We start from the raw sequence: 21331 nt of genomic DNA on the forward strand, positions 1-21331 counted from the left end.
CTTCTGGAGAACTATCTTGCATGCTTTTTAGGCGATTAGTGATCAGTTAACGGTCACCTTTATAGCCCTCTCCCCTCAATGTGTCAGTGTGGATCCGAAGTGCATATTAAATTCAGTATATATTTCTCTTTAGTGGGTAGAAGTTTGTATAGTCGTGTGATATTTTTTGTCATGATTTATAAAACACTGCTGAAGATCATGGAACACATGAGAAGTGGATGTATTGGCACACAAATCACCTTCCCTAGGACGAGTTTCAGTCACGTTTTAAAGGAGACCTTCTAGGACAGACATGGGCAAACTACGGCCCGCGGGCCACATACGGCCCGTTAGGCTTTTTAATCCGGCCCGCCGAACTTGTCCAAATCATAGTAAAAACCTCCTTTTTTTTCCCCTTTCCCTGCAATGCCCACGTTTTCCCAATAGATGGCGCACTCAAAACACATTGACCGTTGTTAACTGCTTAACGCCGAAGGACGGATATATCCGTCCTCAGCAGCTGCTAGTTCGCGCAGGAGGACGGATATATCCGTCCTGTGATGGCGCGGGTACTGCCAGTGTACCCACGCGATCAGCGGCAGGAGCACGGCTGTTATACACAGCCTGGCTCCTGCTGCAACTGCCGGAATCGAAGCGCGCTCCGATTCCGGCAGTTTAACCCATTAAATGCCGCTGTCAATAGTGACAGCGGCATCTAATGTGTTTGACAGAGGGAGGGAGCTCCCTCTGTCATCCGATCGGCGCCCCCGCAAACAAATCGCGGGTCGCCGTCGGGTTTCCATGACAGCCGGGGGTCTAACAAAGACCCCCAGGTCTGTCTTCCGCAACTGCCTGTTTGGCGATGCCGGAGGCATGACCTAACAGGTTGCCTGTCAGTTTTACACTGACAGGCAATAATGCTTTGGTATACTAAGTATACCAAAGCATTATATATGCGATCGGCACATCGCATAGTGAAGTCCCCTGGTGGGACTTAAAAAAAAAATGTCAATCAGTTAAATAAAGTTTGTTGAAAAAAAATAAAATAATTACAGTCAAAATCAAATAAAACTACTTTTTTTGCCCAAAAAGTGGTTTTATTCAGTAAAAGTGTCAAAACAAATAACACATACACATATATGGTATCCCCGCGATCGTAACAACTTGACCAATAAAATGAACACATTAATGAAACTGCCGGATGTACGGCGTCCAAAAAACCCGCAAAAAACAACGGCAAAATTCTCTCTTTTCTCCCATTCCCCCCATAAAAAATAAAATAAAAGTTCATCTATAAGTCCTATGTACCCCAAAATAGTACTAATGAAAACTACGCATTGGCCCGCAAAAATCAAGCCCACATACGGTCACATCGACGGAAAAATAAAAAAATGACGGCTCTTGGAACGCGGCGATGCAAAAACAAGTAATTTTTTTCTAAAAGGGTTTTTATTGTGCAAACATAGGAAAACATATAAAACCTTTACATATTTGGTATCCTCGTAATCGTGCCGACCCGTAGAATAAAGGTAACATGTTATTTACGCTGCATAGTAAAGGGCATAAATTTATAACGTGAAAATTAATGCTGGAATAGCTGCTTATTTTCAATTCTCTCCTAAAATAAAGTTAATAAAAGTTAATCAATATATTGTAAGCATCTAAAAATGGTACAATTACAAAATACAACTCGTCCCGCAAAAAACAAGCCCTTATACGGCTATGTCGACGTAATAAAAAAAAAGTTACGACTCTTGGAATGCGACCATGAAAAAACAAAAAATAATCCTTGGTCATTAACGTGCAAAATGGCCCGGTCATTAAGGGGTTAATGTGGCGCGTATTTCTCTTTATTTCACTTTAATTTTCACTTCGTTTCACGTCACCATTAAGCCCTTCGGTTTTCAAAGAGTACAATATCAGCCGTCACTTTGCCACGAAGCATGCAAACTATGCTAGCAAGCAGTCAACACAAGAACGGGCGGCTACTGCTCAGAGGTTGGCAGCTAATTTACAGAGTCAACAGAACTTTTTTCTTGATAAATCACAGTGCGTATGTTATTTTAATCTATTTACATTTCCTCCTCCCAGTATCTGCGAAATAGTATGTAAATGCCATATCTTGCATATTCCTTGAGACAAATTTATTAACTGATAAGGGCTATTTTTCACATTTGAAAGACAGTTAATAAATTGGGTTGTAGTGTTCTTACTGTGCTATGAGGTTTGCACACACTACATTTAATGCTTTAGTATATCCGGCCCAAACACTCCCTCCAAATGCTCCTGGCCCGGCCCCTCTGTCAAATTTTAGAACCCATTGTGGCCCGCGAGTCAAAAAGTTTGCCCACCCCTGTTCTAGGAGGAGGTATATTTTCTTGATGTATAGCTCTGACGGAAAGCTGCGACGTATGCCACTGTAGACGGATACACCAGCATACGTCTCCTATCAAACCCCATATGTATACCGTGTGGTATACGTTTCTCTACTGTCTGCCTCTACATGGAATAGTGTAGTCTACTACGCCACTCCATCAGCAAAAAACAGACGCATAAAGGCCACGTGTATACTAAAAGGACACACATTTGGCATTCACTGGGTAAATGGGGGCCTATAGATACATTCGGTGTATACGGTGGGAGCTTTACTGGTGCATACGCTGAACGTAGGAATCTAAAGTAATGTGAACAGAGCCTTAGCTCTGAGTTCCTTGACACATTTCTGGCTGAGATCACGCAGCGGAAGTTGTCACCTAGTGACTTAAGTTTCTGTTCATCACCATCCGAATCATTGCGAGGCATCAGTCAGAAATAAATCTATCTGTGCAGTTCTCTTGGGGATTATTCTAATAGTAAAATGACTAATGTTCATGTTGTAAAAAAGCTTCTTTCAAGAAACAGAATCCCTATCAGATGTATTGAGCATGTCAAAAAGATGACAGGTTCCCTTTAATTGCCCCGGTCTTTGTAGTACACAATCTGTTGGATATTGTTCCTATGGCCGCTGTGCCAATTTCTGTACATTCAGATCTCGTTTTCTAGAAGTCATTCTCAGGTTAAAATCCCACATCAGACAGAATTCCTATATAGCAAACAATAGAGATTTTTGTGCGGTGCTTAGAGGCCGGCAGCGAGATTAACCTTCTCATTACTCTACATTGCCCAGAGCCGCTGGGATCAAACAAGATGCATTGTATCACCCATATCATGTGCAGGGGCCAGAGGGGGGTCTGCAAAAATGATTTCATTCATCCGGGACCGTTCACACATTGTAGAGGAGCCGTCTGCCCTTCTTTATAGTTAGTCAGATCCAAGGGAGAATATGTATCCCCTTTCTGCGTGGCTTCCGGCCTTTTCCGCAGGTGTGATGAGTTCATTGAGACTTTTGATGTTATGAGTGCACGCTACAGGAAACACAAGGGTCACTTATCAATAACCAGAGCTTCATACCTGCAGTTTTTGGAGGGTTATGGGAATTCTAGCACAATAAATGCATCATTTTTCAATCAATTTATAAAACAAAACATAGTCTCCCTGTATACATTTACAAGGATGATAAAGGTGCCCCTACACATCAGATGGCAGTCGTCCAAACCCGCCGATTTTGTAAGGACCAGCCGACTATGTGATGTATATGGGGTTGTACTCCCTTTCACCTGACTGAAGATTTCGGGGGAAAGATGGATCGTTCCAGCGGGAGATAAGCTGATGCCAGAGGTGTCTGGCAGCTGCTTATTCCCGTCTCCCCATAGAATACACACCTGCATGCTCAAGCAAACGTGCATCTGTATGCAGGAGTCTGGTGGAATAGTTTGTTCGGCCCACCGCTATCTTAAAGGGGTTATTTCATGGACAATATTATATAAAAAGCAAAAGAATGTGTAACTCGAAGAACTTTCTCAATATAAATCCTATTCCAATTATTCCCCCGTGCAGAGATAGTTATTTCAACTGATTCCCCTAATACTGCGTCCACATTACTAAGCAGTCACTGGTGGACACGCATGCGCCATTCTTGTCTCTCTGAGTGGTCAACGTTGCGGAGGGATCCCTTTTTGTGAGGCGGCTATTCGGAAATGTATCAGCTTCTTCTCTACTTTCAGTGCCTTAGTATTCTCCTCCGCTGGCAAACGTAGATGGCAATGCTGGAACCTGGATGTTGGAGAAATGCTGCAATTACATTAGTTGGGGACAGGGAAGAAGGAACTTAGGGCAGTCGTACGTACCATGACTGGAATTTATTTGTTTGGACCCAAGAAAGCTGTAATGGAAAAGTAGGACATATAGATAGTACAAAGCTTTAGATCCTGGAGGGTGGGTTATAGCGTCGGGCTAGAGTCCCTTGGGCCCACCCACCATCTCTACAGAATACGTGCACATCCATCCATTATATATATATATATATATATGGTCAATAAGGTCTAACAGGTTATTTGTGAATCGCCCATAAGAAATAGACCCTAGTGACAAGTGACCCTCTGGTGGGCCAGTCTGACCTTGGTGGTTTACAAGTTCTGGACCGCAATGAATGGGAGATAGATCATCAGGTGGGTCAGGTTGTGCACCGCCCTCAACACCGCTAAGGAGCAGAGAAATCACTGGGTAAGAAAGTAGTGAATACATAGGAAAAATAGTGTTTTCAATAATTTTTTCTTAATGCTATTAGACAGGTTTATTACAGAGTATCTGCACATTCAAAAAACATTTGGTAGGTTATAGAGACATATCATAAGTTTTGATTGGTGTGGATCCGGGTGCTGAGACCGTGAGTGCTCTGTATTTTCAGCTGTGATCTGCGCTGCTCGAGGCTGAAGAAGTCCTATATGTGGCGTCTTCAGCCTGACCAGGAGCGCTGATCACAGGTATAGGGCACTCAGCTGAGAGCGTCTGCACCTTCGTTGTAGCGACGGTGGGGTTCTCCGCAATCCGGACCCCCACCGATCAAATCTTCTGTTGTCTCTCTATGACATATCAAAAGTTTTTGGAAAGTGCAGATACTATAAGTGAATGCCTGTATTTGTTTTGTTGTAAAAGGGATCATGGAATAACTCTTTAAGGCCTTATTTACACAAACGTTAAAACAACGGCTGTCACACGGACCTATGTAACTCAATGGGACTGCATGAAGGGTCCGTTAAAAAATAGGACATGTGCTATTTTTTTGCGCTTCACACATCCCTCCATAGACTCTAGTCTACGGGGGATGCGTGATAACGCGTCATGCAGGGAAAAGCACGACTGCACCTAGGACGTGAAAAACTGCAGTTTTTCACGTCCGAAGTTCGAACGTTCATGTGAATTTAGACTTAGTGTATCGGCAGCTGAAGGAGGCCCCAGAGATTGGGACCAGGGCACTAATTTTCCATTTGTGCCTGAAGCTTCAAGCTACATCTCCGCTTGCATGACGGTTTTAATTCTCTCTGTAGGTGTCACTGTGCCCTTCATCCTTTATTTTAAGCATTTCCTATTCTTCCTGTGTGCTATATTTACTTGTGACATCCGTCTGCCGGATCTGGGAGTCGCCTACATACGGGCTATAATCACAAACTACAATCTATTTATGATTTTTGTTTTCTAAAATAAGATAAGCAGACATAAAATAAAGTGTTTGGTGAAATTATACAGCCCTGCCGCAAAAACGTCCTTTTATCTTTTTATGTATGAGAACTGTGCGAGTCTTTTCCATCCAGTTGAATTCTTACTATTGAGTTTCAATCACTTATAATATTAGTAGTACAATGAGGGTGGCCGTACAAGTGCAAGTTTATTTTCAGGTCTTTTTATGTCGTTTTTGACGCCAAAACCAAGTGGGGATCATAAAGCGAGAGAAAGTATAAAAGTCAGAGATAACTTCTCTTTTTTTGAATCCACTTCTGGTTTTGGATTCAAAAACGACTTTAAAAAAAAATCTGATCCTATTAAAAATTCTAAATTTAATTGTAAAGTCCTTTAAACATAGATTTATGACATGCAAACAACTTCGTTCCCGTTTCAGTAACGTCAACATGGCACCTAATAGAGTAACTTTCTTACGTACAGGTCACCCAGAATATATTGTGCCCCTGGTTCTAACCTCCAAGACTCAGGAGATCTTCAGCTGTCGCGTTGATGAAGACGTAACCTACGAAAACCCATTCAAACTTTTAAAGAAAGAAGAAATTCTCAGTGATCTAAAGAACAGAGCTGCAGTTTCTGATTTCAGTCCCTTTAAATTTATTATTACGGTACAGTGGATTGTCAATGTCACGTTTTACATCCTCACGGTGAAATATAAAGTTTGAAATTTTAACAATTTCCATTTTCTGCTTGAATTGAAAGGATTACCCTGGAGAAGAGCTGCTGCTGGTTTTTGATAGAGACTTTACCTACGGCCAGAATTTTTACCTTGTTGTGACGGAAGAAGCCAAAGAGTCAATTCTGCAAGTAATAAACTTGGATTTCAGATTATAATTTACTAACTAATACATGAAACATGATGTAAATTTAATAAATGTTACATGGATATGTCGGTGTTAAAACTAAGCAGTGACCGGGATATTGTGTTGGGGCGAAGTTCAGTTTTGCATTGCCGATAGTAGTCGCACGTGCCCACTATATGACTCCGGAGCCACGTATCTGTCATATAGTTCTTAGACTGGTGTCAGCTGCCACTGATCTATTTATTAGAGTTCTGACTCTAGGCCCAAATTTCCATAATGTACATTTGGCTGCCAACGACATGGGCGCTACATGCAAGGGGGGCCTGAGCGCCACAGGTGCCCTCCAAGCCACCAGTTAGAGTACACTGCTATATAATGCATGCCATAGTAAGCTTGTATTTTTGCTTTACTTCTAGCCACCAGAACTCGTAACTGATGAAGAAGAAAAGGATGACGATTCTGAGGATTTCACGTATGTGCCGCCGGTGCCCAGACCATGGATTTCTTTAGGCAGTGAACTGGAGGTCGAGGAAGAAATGGTGAAAGAATCCCAGACCAAGGTTACATGATTTTATGTGAAATGGTACATTTTATTTAAAGGGGTTTTCCGGTTACAACAAGTTACCCCCTATCCGTATTACCCCCTTGCCTCATAAGTCACACCGTTTTAATGGAATAGTTTGCATTAGCTCATTTATTTTTGCATCAGTGTGGCTCTCACTGTGGAAAACGTGTATTACATAGTTATTCAGCACTCTCAGGGTTAAAAAAGTCCAACTACTGGAATCCGTGGCTTACTTTTGGGAAAGTTGCCGCAGCAAAGGATGCAGTTCTGATGAGACTTCCCCTTTAAGAACAAAAAAGAAAGACAAAAATATCACGCACGTAAATTGAATCAAAGTGAACTTTCTCTAGGGGAAAATGATGGCTTCTCCTGTAAAGTAAAATTCAAGCAACTTATTGATTTCCTATCTTACAGATCAAATTCATGATTTCGCGGGTACACAGAGAGTTTGGCTCACGTGTTACTTTCAGCGATTACAATGCATCAGATGTGAAAGACGGGTACATGGAATGTGCATCTTACCAGGACAAAAGCTTCAACATTAAACCTAAAGAGCGAGACACCGGGATACAAGTGGTGCCGTCATTACAGGAGCAGAGCACCCAGACCAAGTGGTAAGAGGGGCGCACAGAAAAAAAAAAAATAGTATAAGTAGACTGTAAAACAGAACCAATGTATCTTAAAGTGTCCATACACCTAACCAGAAAGTCTTTAGAACTCCACCTTTCGGACCACCACTTCCCTTCCTATTCTGAAGCAGCGGGCCAGAAGAGTAGCCACGGGGGAACGGAGGCTAGGCACCATCACAGTGCAATCGGCCATGACAATATCCCAAAAAACGGAGTCTCTGTATTTTTTTCACATAGGACTTACCCTCGAAATGCCTGTACTCAGTACAAACCAAGGGAGTTTACCAAAGAGCAAAAACAGGAATATCTGTCATCTAAGAGTCTGAAGGAATTTATCAATTCTGTGTCTTTAAGGTAAAAGCGACATTTTCTAGTTACCTGAGTATTTGTTTTCTAAGGGTATGTTCACACGCAAACGCAAAATAGGTCTGAAATTACGGAGCTGTTTTCAGGCGAAACCGGCTCCTGAATTTCAGACGTTTTTGCAAGTACTCGCGTTTTTCGCAGCATCCATTACAGACGTAATTGGAGTTGTTTTTGACTGGAGTCAATGAAAAACGGCTCCAAAAACGGCCAAAGAAGTGACATGCACTTTTTTTGACGCGGGCATCTTTTTACGCGCCGTCTTTTGACAGCGTCGCGTAAAATTACACCGCGTCTGCACAGAACATCGTAAAACCCATTGCAAGCAATGAGCAGATGTTTGCAGGCGTAATGGAGATGTCTTTTCAGGCGTAATTCGAGGCGTAAAACGCCCGAATTACGCCTGAAAATAGGTTGTGTGAACATACCCTTACAGTAACTTGTTGCTCGACAGAGTTTTCATTGAAGTCCAGGACAAGTTATTCTTGTACATTTTCATTCTCGTGTTCCCATTGCAATGCCATAGACCAGTAGTCTGTTACCTGTAGCTCTCCAGATTTTGTGAAACTACAACCCCCAGCATGTCCTGACCGCTGAAGGCTTTTCCGATTCCTCATGGCATTCTTGTGTTTCACTTCTACAGACTGGAATTGGCCCTACAGCAAAATGAAATTCTGAACGCCTTCGTCGATGACTGGAAAGAATTGTGTGAACAGGAGAGCACGTTTGGCGGCAAATCCGACTCCCATCTTAAAGAGTATCAGTCGTTTACAGATCACAAGTTCGGCAAAGAAAAAAACATCAGCTTCATTAACTGGCACCCAACTCTTCATGGTCATTTCTGCAAAAGTTTTGTCTTTTCTGATTTTTTTTCCTCCAGTGTTTTGCAATTATCACCAGGAACTTAAAGGGGTATTCCGGTTTCAGCAAATAAAGGTTGTTCTTTTTATAATGAAAGTTATACAATTTTCCAATACACTTGATCAATTCCTCACTGTTTTCAAGATCTCTGCTTGCTATCATTTAATAGAAACCTTCATTGTTTACCCCCAGGGGATAGACATCTGTCCTGGTCATAGGATGGACACACAGTTTACCTCGTTACAGTTATCAGAGCTGTGTCTTGTAACAAGCCGTACATCTGTGGGTCCATCACATGACCTGGATAGATTTTTATTCAGTGGAAGTAGACCATGAAGGTTCCAATTGAATGACAGCAAATCGAGATCTTGAAAACCGTGAAGAATTTAATCTGAAAGTATAATGTAAAATTGTATAACTTTTTATTATTATTCAGTGTACAATAATCTTTATTTGCTGAAACCGGAATAACTGTTTTAATGTTAGTTTTTTTTTCCCCATTTAGGGAGTAATCCCGTGTGTTTCAGTAAGGCTTCGTTCACATCTGCTTCGGCACTCCGTTCATGGGTTCCGTCAGAGCTTTCCATCAGGGGAACACATGTACGAAATCCAAACTGAAACAAGCGGAAGCCGTAGGTTTCCGTTTGCATCATCATTGATTTCAATAGTGAGGGATCCGGTGCAAATGGTTTCCGTTTGTCACCAATGTGTAAGGGTTACGCCATTTTGACGGAATCAATACACAATCGACTGCGCGATTCATTCCGTCAAAACGACAGAACCCTTACATAACGATGACAAACGGAAACTATTTGCACCGGATCCGTCACCATTGAGATAAATGGTTTCCGTTCATGGGTTCCCCTGCCGGAAATCTCAGACGGAACCCATGAACGGAGTCCCGACGCAGATGTGAACGAAGGCTAAAGTATTTTGTTTAATCCTGGAATAGGCTTTTTTTTTTTTTTTTTAAATCAGGCATTGAATTTCTATGCTCCATGCACTGGTTATTCTATGTATTCATAGTTTTACAGGTGCAACCAAAATACATATTTGTCTGCTGGTGGAAACAAAAAGAAGCTTAAAACACACACTTTTGCATATATATATATATATATATATATATATATATATATATATAGATTTATTTATTTTTTATTGCTCTAATGCGTTTAGAAAAAAAATTTATGCTACTTTGCAAATAGTCTTGAATGTAAATATAACCGACCATTTTGTGTCTACAGCTCCTTTACAGACCTATGTGTTTCCATGGTTACAGACTACAAACAAACCCTGTGTGTAGTCTGATGCGCCAGTCATGTGTTACTTAACTACCTCCGCCACCTCATCTTGTGGCAGAAGTAGTTCAGTAACGTGGTGTGACCTATGACCGACTGCAGGTTCAGTCATCACAGAGGGTCTGTATGTGTATGAACATAGGAGCTGTATACACAAAACGATAGGACATTTCTAATCAAGATTATCTACAAAGTTGTTGTTTTTTTTTCGTTTAGATACATTGGATCAATACATATGGTTGCAAAAGTGCATACTCTTTAACTTGGTATTAGGTATATATACTGTATGACCATAATGTTAAGGTATACCCATAAACCTATAACATAGTTTTATTAACTGAATCACCATTACTGCAAGCAAGAGTGATCCTGAAGGGAGACCACCATGAATGTAGATACCCTAACGTATCTTCTCTAACTTCCGATGGCTGCTGTTTACTGCGGGAAGGATTCTGATAATGAATGTCTATATAGGAATAATGCAATTCCCTTATACATTAGCCCAAGGATCTCAGAGAAAGATAGTTGGACAAATAGTGGGCACTTTGCAATCCCTTTAGCTAATGCTGGTTATTTCATCATTGGTACCCATTGCAGCCATGAACAACTATTTGATGGTTTGGCTCCCGTCATTTAATTTTACATGGGGTTGACCATCTCATCAGTATTCTATATACGTTACTGAAGTGCAAAGACATTATGTCCTAGCTTTTTATTTATTTCATCAGGTTTAGTGGCAGTTTCACTCACAGAACGGCTGTCACTGGAAGATCGAGTGAACGTTTCTTCTAAACTCATCCTGAAGCCGTCGCTGATTCTCATTTGGAGTTTAAATGACCCCATCCATCCGCAGGTCAGATGTCACTTGTATTACAGAACAAGACTCCATGGATTGTTGTGAATTCTGAAAATGTTCACCCATTTTTATATTATTTTCTCTAGCTAATGCTTGAATGCCCAGATGACGTATATTGCTTCCAGTTTTGCCCAAGTGACCCCAACATCATCGCTGGAGGATGTATAAATGGTCAGGTACTGAACACAACATTTACCTCTCCATGAGCCGAGACCCCCCACCACATGCTGGTAAGAAGAGGTCACGACGATCTACCGATTGCCCCCCACCTTCAGCATATCTCGGCTCTTCTATTGAAAACAATAGAATTGTAATTCGCACACAATATTATATGCCAGGAGGTGGACCATTGAGCGCAATAATAACACAGTACACAGTAAACTCTTGGATGTGGGCAACCTTGGATGTGAAAAACTGCAGTTTTTTACTTCAGAGGTGCACCCGTGCTGGGGCGCGTTGTCACGAATCCCCCATAGACTAGAGTCTGAATGAGCCCTTAAGCTCCCTCTAGTGGTGACTTTTTTTTTTTTTAAATCTATATCTATGTAGAGTATTTGGAGCTATGTATCAGTAAAGTAGAGCACCAGCTGATATAAAGATATATTAAGAAATTAATCAGCACAGAACTGTAGACTTCAAAATTGCATTAGGGTAAATTATGGAGATTCATTTTAAGGTAGTGGCTCTGCAGGGCAAATTAGTATATTCGATTATTTGTGATCCTTTAGAGACTCATGGACGGGACAAGATGTGTTGGTGCCCAAGGCAGTGGTTTCACAATGCGTCCCACTACTATCAGTGCCTCAAGTTCAGCATGATTGTTGTCTGGTGGCAATTTTTTTTATTTATTTGTCCCCGTTGGCAGAAAATGTCAGGCAACCACCTACGTCTCGTTCCGCCCCGTGACAACTGTGTTCCCTTCATGCCAGTTCTACAATCATAAGGACTGCTAAAGCAGCTCCCAAGTGTGAGCACCTTGTCATACAGCAGCACAGATCTCCGAACCATAGGACCCTAGTGCTTACGCCTGAATCTTTCTTTAGTATTAGTTCTTCGCTCCATGTGTATTGGTTTTTTATACTTCTACGGATTTGCTCCCAAAATTCTAAACCATTCCAGCCTCTTAACAGATCTTTACGTAGAAATTGCCTGTGAGGGCATGACCAGACGTGGCGTATTTCTTCCGCCACTGTCCGCATCAATGCCGCACATAATCTGCGTTGCAGATTCTGTTGCGGCTTTGCCTAAAATGGGCATTAAATTGATGCGGACTAGCCATTGCGTATTGAGGTGAAAGTACTTCCCTTCTCTGTATCAGTGCAGGATAGAGAGAAGGGACATCCTTTTCCCTAGTAAAAGTAAAAGAAATTCTTACTTACCCGGCCGTTGTCTTGGTGACGCGTCCCTCTTTCAACATCCAGCCCGACCTCCCTGGATGAAGCTGCAGTCCATGTGACCGCTGCAGCCTGTGATTGGCCTGTGATTGGCTGCAGCCTGTGATTGTCCTGTGATTGGCTGCAGCCGTCACTTGGACTGAAACGTCATCCCGGGAGGCCGGACTGGACGAAGAAGCAGGGAGTTCTGGGTAAGTATGAACTTCTATTTTTTTTAACACGTTGATCTATATTGTGATCGGAAGTCACTGTCCAGGGTGCTGAAACAGTTACTGCCGATCGCTTAACTCTTTAAGCATCCTGGACAGTGACTATTTACTGACGTCGCCTAGCAACGCTCCCGTAATCACGGGGGCACACACGTAGTCACCCGTAATTACGGGAGCCCCATAGACTTCTATGGGCCTGCCCGTGCCGTAATAACGGCCCGTGATTACGGGCGTGTGCATGGGGCCTCAGAAATACATAGGTCCAGCCAGAATGAAGAAATGTCATGTTAGTAAAACCAATACGCTACGCAGCACACATAACATCTGCGGACATCATTGCGGAATTTTGACTCTCCATTGAAGTCAATGGAGAAATTCCGCAATAAGTCCGCAACAAGTCCGCTATACGTTCGCAACAGCCAGTGTATGCTGCGGACACCAAATTCCGCACCGCAGCCTATGCTCCGCAGCTGAGTTTTCCGCAACGTGTGCACGAACCTCACTAAAAAGCTGTGGAAAGCAATGGAGAAACGTGTACGCTGCGGATTTCCAGAGCAATTCTGCCACGTCTGGTCATGCCCTGATAAGAAAACTAGTTTGTAATGTCTGCTAGAAGTGTCAGACATGATGCTTGTAAACACATTTTAAGTTTTTGGGGGCAATCATCTAAATGTATCATTCAATTTTTGGGGTACTTTGTAGTACGCCTTTACATAATTACTTAGTTACATAATTGATAAGATTGAAAAAAGACACCGCTCCATCAAGTCCAACCTATAATCCTACCGTGTTGATCCAGAAGAAGGAAAAAAAAAACATGCGGTGGATGCCAATTCTCCCCCGACTCCAAATACTGCAATCTGAATAAATCTGGATCAACGTCCCATCTCCAGCATCTAGTACTCGTAACCTGTAATATTATATTTTTCAAGAAAGGCATCGAGTCCCTTCTTGAACTTGTTAAATGAGCCAACCATCACAACATCCGGTGGCAGAGAGTTCCATAGTCTCACCGCTCTTACAGTAAAGAATCCTCGTCTGTGACGGTGGGGAAACATTTATCCGAGTCCAGACGTAGAAGATGCCCCTTTGTCTTTGTTCCAGGCCTTGGTGTAAAAAGATCATTAGAAAGATCTCTGTACTGTCCAATTCTATATTTGTACTCTTGTCTATGGAAAATCACTTCCATATATTACATCTCCATCATGACTATAGTAACTGTGTGTTTCTGCCCTAAGGTTGTGCTGTGGGACATATCCGCTTACTATGAACAGCTAACCGCAAAAACTGGCGTGACCAAGAACACCACCTCAAAGGTAGGTTAACGCCATTCATAAAAATGGCGAGTCAGGAGAGTCGGCCCTGTATTTACCACGGTCTCCTGTTACATGAGCTGTGATGGTGCTAGGGTGGGAACGCACGGGGGCATACAATTAATTCACGGAGATGTCATTGCACCTCTCGTACCATCATGGCCCGTAGCCAAAGCATTGCACCCATATGAAAATAAGCGTCTAAGCAACTGCAACATGATGCCAGGGGGCATTACAAACCAAGGCCATGGTAACCTGAATTGGAGATTGCATCTTAAGAAGGGAAGTTGCGGGTTACTAGAGTTGGTACAAATTCAAGCTTTGCGAACAGTGGAGCTTTTGTGTATTTAATTTTTTTAATGACCAGTAGGGGGCAGCGTTTCCATGAGTATGGATCCTGTGAAATACTTCTATTTGTTTACATTGTCTAATGATGGGCAAAAGATTTTTACCGTAATAAGTATGATAATATGCATTACTATTTTATTACAAGTCTGATCATAGGTATAGTATACAGAATAATTATTACAACACCATCAATGTGATTATTCTGGGGAACGACCTCCTCATATATTACTGTTTTCTTCTACAGACAACGCTGGAACCCAAACAATCCAATGAGCCACAACTTGTGAGATACTGTGCAGTGTCCTCGATAGAACATGGGCATAGGGAGGTGATAACGGACATACATTGGCTTCCTGACTTTTTTGAGGTAAGTGCTGGCCACCAAGAATAATGGCGGCATTTCGTTTTGGGAAGTGTGGAGTTGCGCCAAATTTAGTAAATATGTATTTTTTTTTTTTGTGCAAAATTTTGGCACAGGTATACACCAACCATGATGTGGCTTAAAAAGGATAACGGTGTCAAACACGCCTAATATATTCTGCCACGCACGTCATTTTAATACATTTACTGCAATTTGCACCACTTTTGCCTTCTCTGAAATGTATGCAACCTATAACCCCACTGATAAATCTCACCCAATATATTTTAATACAAAAATCTGCATTAAATACAGGTTTTTTTTTTTTATTCTTGACATCGTCATAACTTTTTTTTATTTTTACTCCCACATGGCTGTATGAGGTCTTATTTTTTTTTTGGGGACGAGACATCCTTTGTTAGGGCACCATTTTGAGGAACACACATTTTAGTGTTTAAGTTTTATGAATTTATTAATATGGGGAAATGTACAAAAAAAAAGTATTTTTACCTTCGTTTTTATTTTATGCTGTTTACCATTAATCTTAGCCGTGTTGAAATGTATTGTACAAGTTATTACAGAAATATTTGGAATACCAATTATGTCTGTCATTTGGCGTTTTCCAATTAATATTTTTAAAAATGATTTATTTGTTCTTTAAAAAAAAATGTTTCATCCCATAAAAGGGATTTTATTTATTGATTTTTTTTAAACTTTGTAATATACTAGTATATACATATGTGCCAGTATATTACCCTGTGTATGTTAAATACCCTGGCATCTATAAGTATGCGCTAGCAACTGACTACACTAAAAGACAGTCCAGTCCTTCAATGGCCCAAACCCAGCATTGACCACGACATAGAAGGGATTAAATGGTGCAGATCAGCGGTTTCTCCTATCTCAGCTGTTAGAGCATTGCTATGATTGGCAGCCACACTCCTGCTCCCGATAGTACGCCCCGGGGCGGGAACTTACTCCTGCCGGTGCTGTACTATTGCAACGCTACGCGGCAAAAGATTATACCCCCATGAGGGACGTTTCAGGTATTTTTACATAGCTTCATATATTAACAGAAGAATACAATGTGAGATAGATAGATAGATAGATAGATAGATAGATAGATATGAGATAGATAGATAGATATGAGATAGATAGATATGAGATAGATAGATATGAGATAGATAGATATGAGATAGATAGATAGATAGATAGATAGATAGATAGATAGATAGATAGATATGAGATAGATAGATAGATATGAGATAGATGGATATGAGATAGATAGATAGATAGATATGAGATAGATGGATATGAGATAGATAGATAGATATGAGATAGATAGATAGATAGATAGATATGAGATAGATAGATAGATAGATATGAGATAGATAGATAGATAGATAGATAGATAGATAGATAGATAGATAGATATGAGATAGATAGATAGATAGATAGATATGAGATAGATAGATAGATATGAGATAGATAGATAGATAGATATGAGATAGATAGATAGATAGATATGAGATAGATAGATAGATATGAGATAGATAGATATGAGATGGATAGATAGATATGAGATGGATAGATAGATATGAGAGATAGATAGATAGATAGATATGAGATAGATAGATATGAGATAGATAGATAGATATGAGATAGATAGATAGATATGAGATAGATAGATAGATAGATAGATATGAGATAGATAGATATATATGAGATAGATAGATAGATAGATAGATAGATAGATAGATAGATAGATATGAGATAGATAGATAGATAGATAGATATGAGATAGATAGATAGATAGATAGATAGATATGAGATAGATAGATATGAGATAGATATGAGATAGATAGATAGATAGATATGAGATAGATAGATAGATAGATAGATAGATAGATAGATAGATAGATATGAGATAGATAGATAGATAGATAGATAGATAGATATGAGATAGATAGATAGATAGATATGAGATAGATATGAGATAGATATGACATAGATATGACATAGATATGAGATAGATAGATATGAGATAGATAGATATGAGATAGATATGAGATAGATAGATATGAGATAGATAGATATGAGATAGATAGATATGAGATAGATATGAGATAGATAGATATGAGATAGATAGATAGATAGATATGAGATAGATAGATAGATAGATATGAGATAGATAGATAGATATGAGATAGATAGATAGATAGATATGAGATAGATAGATAGATAGATATGAGATAGATAGATTTGAGATAGATATGAGATAGATAGATAGATATGAGATAGATAGATAGATATGAGATAGATAGATAGATATGAGATAGATAGATAGATATGAGATAGATAGATAGATAGATATGAGATAGATAGATAGATAGATATGAGATAGATAGATAGATATGAGATAGATAGATAGATAGATATGAGATAGATAGATAGATAGATATGAGATAGATAGATATGAGATAGATAGATATGAGATAGATAGATAGATAGATATGAGATAGATAGATAGATAGATATGAGATAGATAGATAGATAGATAGATATGAGATAGATAGATAGATAGATAGATATGAGATAGATATGAGATAGATATGAGATAGATATGAGATAGATATGAGATAGATAGATAGATAGATAGATAGATAGATATGAGAGACAGATAGATAGATAGATATGAGATAGATAGATAGATAGATAGATAGATAGATAGATAGATAGATAGATATGAGATAGATAGATAGATATGAGATAGATAGATAGATAGATATGAGATAGATAGATATGAGATAGATAGATAGATAGATATGAGATAGATAGATAGATAGATATATATGAGATAGCAGCAATGATGTGTATATATATATATATATATATATATATATATATATATATATATATATACACATTTTACAAAAACAGGGATATTCAATTAATTAGTAGATCATGTAACAGTCTAGTAGAAAGTCAAGATGTCTCCTGCCTCTCTCCACCAGTGAAGTGTTGTTGGTGTATGCCCATTATGTGCGGCCAGTACCTCTGCAGACTGCGGTGAGGGGGGTGACCATGCTGGAGTTAGTTTCTCTGGTGTTGTCACCCGTTGCTAGGCAGTGCCCCAAAGTTTTCCAGCACTGTGTCGTCATCCTGTAACCTGAGGTAAAACTGACTCCAACAATCCAAAAGCTCGCTTACCATTTTCCCCCTGCGGTGCATGATCTCTGCTCCAGGAACATGTATAATTATCTCACTTTTATAAGAGAATTATTATAATCTATAAAACATATAACTTGGATTAGCAGCTGAGCGGGTAGAGGTCTGGAGAGAGCGCAGTGTCAGACACCTCGGTAATAACCCCTCCGTCATATGTTCCATGTATAACATTACACTTTTCTGTTCACCTATAGTTCATCCCAGTTCGCTGATACTTTCGTTTATGAACATTTCTACTCCCCTTTTGTTGTTAAAAAAAAAAAGTGTCAATCTTTTTCTATTATTATCTCATGCATTCACTGTGGACAGAGGTGGACCATTTATATATAATCGATGCAAACAGTTTACAAATACATTGATTATTTATATTGCGCTGATCTTGAGTTAAATCCCGTGTTGTACACAGAGCTGCCTTTACAATTCTGTTGGTTGTCATTGGAAACAGTCAACAAGCTTGTTGACAGAAATATCCCTGACCTTAGCTGAGCTCGTATAATGCAGTGGAAGAGTTATTTTTTTCCTACCCCAGAAGATTATACAGTACCCAGTGTTAAGACCACAAGCTCTGGGCATACAATGAACCAGCAAAGAATTCTGGGAGATCTCAGCTCTGAAGGGTGTAGAATTGTGAATGCAGCTCTGGTGTATAATACTGGCTGAGACTTGGGATGAATACAAGAAAAGTAATGTAGTGTATTTACAAAGTTGTTCAACATTTATATGTAGAGTAAATCTATATGTGACGCATGGCTATTACTACCAGGGGTGAAGACCACTCTCAGTCCACCCCGGACTGTGGGCATTTAATAGGCTATAATGCACATGTCACCATGCAATGCAAACAGTCGTTTTTTTGGTAAAACCATGTTTGGATTTTTACTTTTTAGGTAACTCGGACTGGATATCCATACGAAAATAAAAGTGGTTACTGCGTTCAGCTTGTCACATGTTCTCCTGACTGGTATGTGTAGTCACCATAAATATGTGGGTTTCCATTAGCGAGGATGCACTAGATCCATGAGTTATTCTGTTACATTGGAAAAAATCTGATCTCTGGAAAAGTAGGTGACAACAAATATGGCTGCCATTACAGGTCACGCAGAGATTGTTACCCAACTTTCCTAGGTGCCAAAACAATGAATGTGCCTGGTCATACAACAATACAGGAGAGTGGGATGTATTGCTGCAAAACACTCAGGAGTGTGCGGAAAAATGGATGGCCACCTTTGTAACACAAGCGAGAGCTCCACGGCCACTATTGGTAAAGTGGCGGTCACAGTGAAATTGCAGGTCACCCAGATCCAATGTTTACCTATGGGGGTAAAAGTCGCATAACTATGGTCGGAATTCTTGTGATCATCGCAAATCGCCCCCAACTTTTTTCACCTTTGTAAAAAATTGAGGATCCACAAAACCTGCAACTAAAAGTCGCCATGGAGCCCCAGCCTTATATACTTTTCCCATAATGCCCTGTGTACCACTGTGATGATATTCAGCACTATTCTAGCAGTTAAAAACACTGGAATCCTGATAGAAACTTGACGGACCCCATAATAAATGAGGACTTGTCATACTTAGTGTCAACGGAGCCTAATACTTCTGTGAATTCTTCTGCTTCTTACTATTTACATGACCCCAGACTACTTTTTTTTTTTTACAAGTAGCGTGCTTGATCCTGCATGGTAGATACAGAGATGCAAATGACATGTTTGTGCTTTGAGTCCTGACGTAGCCTCCTGCAGATTGATTCATGTAGATTCCCAATGAGTAATGTAGTCAGACACATAATGTAGCTTGTAGACAGATTATTGACTGGAACCATGAATCCCATGTTAGAATTGGCTTTATGGAGCTTCAGCTGTATGACACTCCGCGGCCGTCCGTGCCGTAATCACGGCTACGGTCGTATGCATGAGGCCAAACTCTGTGTAGTCAGATTCTGCTGTCATGTGTTACTCCCTCCCAAAAAAGTAACGTGACTGCAGAATCAGACTACACACAGGTAGTTCGTAGTCTGTAACCATGGAGACTGCATAGGAGTTGTAGAAACAAAACCGTAAGTTATTTTTATTCAAGACTATTTGCTAAGTCGCTTCATTTTATATATTTTTGTAAAAAGCACACGTAAGCTTTAAGGGGGATTCCAGTTTTATGTAAATGACGCTTAATCATTTTGTAATGAAAAGTTCTACAACTTTCTGTTGTAGATTGTGTTTCAATTTCTTCCATTTTCAAGATTTCAGCTTGCTGTCTGTGAATGGAAACATTTTTGTTTACATCCAGAGGCTGAAACGCTATCCTGGTGATATCCAACTGACATAGGTACTTTGATAAGCTATAACTGTGAGCAGTACATTATCAAAATAGGTTTTCCGCCTATGTATGCAAGTAAGAATGTTTCCTTTCACTGACCGCAGAGAAGGGCCGATTTACTGAGTTGTCTAAGATTTAGACATCATAAATTTAGACCAGGAAGAAGTCTGAAGATGTGTCCAGATAGATTACAGTGGTGGATGCTGTATGATATATTTGGCGCATCTTGCTAGACATTTTTCTCTTCCGTTATACCAACTCTTGATTGGCTTTGGTTTTAGTTTGGTGCCCTTTGGGGCATTTAAACCATGCCCCTTTTCTGCTAAGCCACACCCCCATTCCTAGAAAAAATAAAAAATGGTCTAATAAGGAACAAATGTCTGTTCTTAAATTAGTCTAGAATAAAATGAACCAAATTGCACCAAAATTCTAGACACAGACACGTAGAAAATCTTCCCCAAAGTATATTAGAAAGTTGAATTGTTTTTCATATTACAAAGAAGCTTTTTTTTTTTTTTCGCATATTATTATTGGAGTTGCTCCCTGTATTAGCACTTACCCTCCAGAAATAGTGACCGGCAGCGGTGAATCCCTACTGTTTCTCTACAAGGCAGACATAAGATGACCTGAAACATCAGTTCACCCGCCTGTGACCAAGTTCAGCCCTAACCCTGTCCCTTATTATTTGGTCATGGCAATGGGCGAGCACAGACCGTGTAAATCAGACTCCATAAGCAATACGAGACGATGGAGACCTAATCCCGTTTTCTTAGATTTAAACATTGGTTGCCTATGCTTAGGACTGATTTGTCGGAGTCCATCCACCAGGAGCTCCTTCATTCTGCTGGGGGTCTGGACCCTCACGATCAAACATTGATGGCCTAGGCCTAGCCTAATGATAGACCGATGTTTATGTCCCTGAAAAAAACAAAACTTTAGGCCCCGTTCACCCAGAGCTTTTTGCAGTCAGAAAAAATCTGCCTCCGAATTCCTTCAGGAATTATGACGCGGATTTTAAACTGCCGGCACGTGTTTTTCTGCGTTTTTTGCACACGGCCATTGAAGCAAATGCTTGGATCGCAGGCAAAACAACGCAGTGAGAAACTAACGCCGCAGGTTTTTTTTCTTCCTCCCATCGATTTCAATAGGAGGTCAGAGGCAGAAACGGTGTAAAAAAGGTGCGCCTCTTTCTTTTTTC

General features: G+C 40.2%; 1 protein-coding gene across 2 annotated transcripts in view; it reads left to right on the plus strand.

Annotated features, from left to right (window-relative positions):
- The window catches only part of DNAI3 (dynein axonemal intermediate chain 3), a 62906-nt gene that overhangs the window by 17095 nt on the left and 24480 nt on the right, over positions 1-21331 (plus strand). For both annotated transcript variants that reach the window (XM_075832947.1, XM_075832946.1), the window contains exons 4-14: positions 6019-6203; positions 6298-6402; positions 6815-6958; positions 7378-7577; positions 7830-7946; positions 8599-8789; positions 10843-10967; positions 11057-11146; positions 13812-13889; positions 14479-14601; positions 18708-18781. In XM_075832947.1, coding sequence (XP_075689062.1) covers positions 6019-6203; positions 6298-6402; positions 6815-6958; positions 7378-7577; positions 7830-7946; positions 8599-8789; positions 10843-10967; positions 11057-11146; positions 13812-13889; positions 14479-14601; positions 18708-18781 — 1432 coding nt within the window. The remainder of the gene's footprint in view (positions 1-6018; positions 6204-6297; positions 6403-6814; positions 6959-7377; positions 7578-7829; positions 7947-8598; positions 8790-10842; positions 10968-11056; positions 11147-13811; positions 13890-14478; positions 14602-18707; positions 18782-21331) is intronic.

The sequence above is a fragment of the Rhinoderma darwinii genome, chromosome 7, assembly GCF_050947455.1.
Source record: "Rhinoderma darwinii isolate aRhiDar2 chromosome 7, aRhiDar2.hap1, whole genome shotgun sequence".
In the NCBI taxonomy this organism is placed as follows: domain Eukaryota; kingdom Metazoa; phylum Chordata; class Amphibia; order Anura; family Rhinodermatidae; genus Rhinoderma; species Rhinoderma darwinii.